The following is a 4,434-nucleotide window of genomic DNA, read 5'->3' as shown; positions in this document are numbered from 1 at the left end:
CGTCTTTTTAATTTTTATTTAGTAAATTTCGGAAAAGCCCATGTTTTATGGTTAAACCACAAATATTATGGCACATGGCATTAACGTCAAGTATTATGGTTTTAAATTTCACAAAACCTTACCCTTATGTATTTTGAGCGTAAATTTACATAGAATTAAAAAACATAGAGTGTATATGAATTTTTATTATATAATTCTTGACTATGATTGATAGTTTAATTCTTCACTACTTTCAAAAATTTATTTAAGATATGCTGAATTTTAATAAAGATGAGGTTTTGTGAAACATTGAGATCACAAAAACAGTGGTTATGTGTCATACATAAAAATACATGTGGTTTTTTTTTTGCAACTTTGACCATAAAAACTTTTTTTTAAAAAAAAATTACTCAATTTTAAATTGGTTGAATTCCCTTCCGTAGTATCACGTTAGTTGGTAATGTTTAAATTTCCATGCACTGGAATTAATGCTCTAGAGATGCTTATATTTTGGTGCAAATTCTGAATCCTATAAATTCTTATAGTATTTTGGAACAGAGGATGAAATTATTATTTATGAGTAAATTGTAGTTTAGGCCACCTTTTATTGCTAAAGTTTCATTTTGGACCACCCTAAACTAATCTTTTCACTTTAGACCAGTTGACTTTGCCATATTTTCGATTTGGACCACCTAACTCTCTTTTCTTTTCATGTTTACCCTCTATTCTGGTGAAGATATGACCTGCATATAGATGGGAAGTTCACTGATATATCGAAACCAATTTGATTGAGATTGTTGATGGGTGCTGAAGAAATTATTTAGGGTGGTCCAAATACTCGATACAAAGTGAAAATATTGGTTTAAGATTAGTCCAAAGTGAAACTTAGATAATAAAATATGGTCTAAATTGCAATTCACTCTTTTTTTCCTTGTTTTAACTATAACGTATATTAATTTATCATATTTGCATAAAATTTTTAATAAGACGAATATTTAAACATATATCTAAAAATTTAAACATATATCTAAATGTTAACATTATCATATACTACTGATCAGGGTAGTATTTAATTTATTCTCTTTATGGCATGCATTAGCTAATATTTAAAGAATCGATTAGCATATACAGAGTGCTAATGATGCTTCGTTAATTAGAAATCCTTGCCCTTGCTGAATCCTGAAAAGTTTAGTATATAATTTGTGGGTTAATTAACTACTGTATGCATACCTCACAGCTAGCTGTCTCATTGCTGCTCGATTTATATGAACTTCATTACTTCTTCTGATGCAGACAACATCCGGCAATTTATGATTCTGAAAGAGATTTGCATCAGTGCCGTACTTCTGATCGTAGAGCTAACAAGCTAGTACTCCTAATTAACAGTATTACATCGGGGTAGTACATTTCGATCAGTTGAAGAAGGTTATTTCGTTTAATTTTATCATCTGGTAGGTTATGACCGCCATTGGCAGGCAGAGTTGGTGAAAATTCAGTGCTATAATATAGTATATCTCAACGTCTCTTTTCCCGTACGCTCTGACGAAACACAAGTGGCATTTTTTGCAACGCTTTATATATACAATAATAAAGTCATGCATGCCAGCATGTACTGTAACTAACCCTGCAGAATTAGCACTCACTGGATCTTGGTCTTCGAAGACCGAGAGAGGTGAGTCGTCCCAGACATCACGGATGGATCGATGGAACGACCTAGCTAACTGACTGAGATGTGACATGCTACTAGGAGTACTATAGTACTCCATTCTGAAGCCTGAGCGATTTAATTCTGCAGCATATATACGACATTCAACAATGCAAGACGTGCACATGCCCTTAATTTCATCTCTCCTTGAACAAAAGAAACAAAGTAGCAAACAGTACACTCGTAGCTAGCTTCAGGCTGAGGATTCTTGAATGTTAGGTGCATACTATAATTAAGGATATACATCATGTACTAACCTGACTAAACTGCTGTCCGATTGCGAAATCTATGGTCCAGCTGATCAGCCACACCAGTACAATTATATGTCTACTCTTCTTCATTGAGACTACAGAAACCATAGAGAACTATATACGGTTGTTAGCCACCATATTGGCATACATATATATATATATATATAATTATGCATCCTGGTTAGCAATTAATGTAGTATATGTCCCCCGTACCATGGCTAGTGCGAGAGGGGAAGGGCTCAGGAAAGTCTCGTATTCTACACAACGATAATTGGCTGTGCAGCCTGGCGTATAATGCCTCTCTATATATTAATTGATATATATATCACGATCATATCAACAGCAACGGCCAGCTTGTGCAAGCACATTATAGGATCGATATTATGCAGTAGTAGTACATGATACTATATCAATTATCAAATCGAACTTGTCAATTGCCGTGTGTGTCCAGCTCGCGCGTTGGCCTCTCGCTGTCATCAGAACAGTAATCATATGGCCGTTAAAAAACCCGAAATACTTGTCCGAACCCGGCAATATATACCCCATCCAAACCTTCAGCTTTGCCATCACCAGCTCGCAGCTCAAGCACCTCTCTCAAGCCGCTTTCCTCTACAGGACCGGTTGCTTGGTCACATAAGCTTTTGGGGGAAACATGAGGCTGTCGGTGGCCATCCTCTGCGCCCTCGTCGCCGTGCAGGCGGCGGCGCTGCTCCTCGCCGGATCGGCGGCCGCGGCCAGCGAGCTCAAGGTCGGGTACTACCACAAGAAGTGCAAGGGCGTCGAGAACGTGATCAAGTGGCACGTCATCAAGGCTCTCAAGCAGAACCGCCGCACCGGCGCTGCCCTAGTCCGCCTCCTCTTCCACGACTGCTTCGTCAGGGTACATAAAATATCATTACTACTACTATTTCTGTTTCTTTTTCGTAACGTTTGTTAGTTAAAAATAAATTAACCTCAGCTATATATTTTGAAACGGAGGAAGTACATGTGGAGAAGCTAGATGATCATCTCAACTGATCTAGCTACTTACATAGCTTAGTTCCAACTTTCAAGCATTGTGGATTAATGCAATTATGTATTTATGTATGCAGGGTTGCGATGGGTCAGTCCTGCTGGACAAGTCGTACGAGAACCCACACCCGGAGAAGGAGGCGCCGGTGAACATCGGGCTGGCGGCGTTCGACCTCCTGGAGGAGATCAAGGCGGCCGTGGAGAAGCGGTGCCCCGGCGTGGTGTCCTGCTCCGACATCCTCATCTACGCGGCGCGCGACGCCGGCAGCATCCTCAGCAACGGCCACGTCCACTTCGACGTCCCCGCGGGCCGCCTCGACGGCGTCGTCTCCAGGGCCGACGAGGCCCAGGCGGAGCTCCCGGACTCCACCATGACCGTGCAGCAGCTCAAGGACAACTTCGCCGCCAAGGGCTTCGACACCGAGCAGCTGGTCATCCTCTCCGGCGCGCACTCCATCGGCCAGGGCCACTGCTCCTCCTTCACCGGCCGCCTCTCCGAGCCGCCGCAGCAGATCACCCCGGCGTACCGCGACCTCCTCAACTACAAGTGCTCCCAGGCCGCCAACCCGGACGTCGTCAACAACGTCCGCGACGAGGACGCCTCCGTCGTCGCCAGGTTCATGCCGGGCTTCGTCAGCCGCGTCCGCAAGATCAGCGACTTCCTCGACAACACCTACTACCACAACAACCTCGCCAAGATCGTCACCTTCCACTCCGACTGGCAGCTGCTCACGGACGCCACGTCGCTCTCCAAGGTCCACGAGTACGCCGACAATGCCACCCTTTGGGACTCCGACTTCTCCGACTCGCTGCTCAAGCTCAGCCAGCTGCCCATGCCGGAGGGGAGCAAGGGGGAGATCAGGAAGAAGTGCAGCGCCATCAACCACTTGTACTAAATGCATTGCATGCATGGACACAAGACGACCACACAGAGACGATGATCAACGACGACTATGCTTGTAGTAGATTGATTTGGCTTTCACACATCCATTCTTTTGATTTCCATTTGTTGTAATTTGTTCTCTGTAATTTCTCAGCCATGTTAATCTGTTACATAAGTTAATCATACAAATCTGGATATAATAAAAATATAATTAACTGCGATGTTAATTAATCACGATGGTGCCTTTGTAGTTTATACATAGGTTTCGAAACAACTATTCATATGTTATGTTGGCAACAGATCGACGCGGCCTAATATATATATCCATGCCTGAGACCACGCAAAACCATTGTTTCAACCATATAATATGATCAATATGTTGGAATCTGGAGCTTAGACTCAGAATCTCCACTTTTTGTGAGGATAATGTGTCTTCTTCAAATATTTTTCAGGAAAACCTCCATTCTTTATGTTCATGAATCAATGAATCATGACAATATGTAGTCTTGTTTGAACTCTCAAACAAACTACTACAAATTCTTGCTGGAAAGCATGTGCACTATCTATGAATGTAGCTAGATGGTCATACGGTGTCAATTCGATCA

At 42.2% G+C, this 4,434-nt stretch overlaps 1 protein-coding gene across 1 annotated transcript; it reads left to right on the top strand.

Annotated features, from left to right (window-relative positions):
- The first annotated feature begins 2,473 nt into the window (after positions 1 to 2,473).
- LOC4326716 (peroxidase 2) lies at positions 2,474 to 4,060 on the top strand. Its single transcript, XM_015770232.3, has 2 exons — positions 2,474 to 2,815; positions 3,027 to 4,060. Exons 1-2 carry the CDS (start codon positions 2,588 to 2,590, stop codon positions 3,840 to 3,842), a joined length of 1,044 nt encoding a protein of 347 aa, XP_015625718.1. The 5' UTR covers positions 2,474 to 2,587; the 3' UTR covers positions 3,843 to 4,060.
- Positions 4,061 to 4,434: the final 374 nt, after the last annotated feature.

This window comes from Oryza sativa, chromosome 1 (genome assembly GCF_034140825.1).
Source record: "Oryza sativa Japonica Group chromosome 1, ASM3414082v1".
NCBI classification, from domain to species: Eukaryota; Viridiplantae; Streptophyta; class Magnoliopsida; order Poales; family Poaceae; genus Oryza; species Oryza sativa.
Note: the sequence above shows the minus strand (reverse complement) of the source record. Positions and strands in the feature narration are given on the sequence as shown.

Excerpts from the sequence above, each read along its gene's own strand:
- LOC4326716 (XM_015770232.3), top strand. The coding sequence starts at position 2,588 with ATGAGGCTGTCGGTGGCCATCCTCTGCGCCCTCGTCGCCGTGCAGGCG. Across the intron at positions 2,816-3,026 it reads TCCACGACTGCTTCGTCAGG|GGTTGCGATGGGTCAGTCCT; the intron begins GTACATAAAATA and ends TTATGTATGCAG.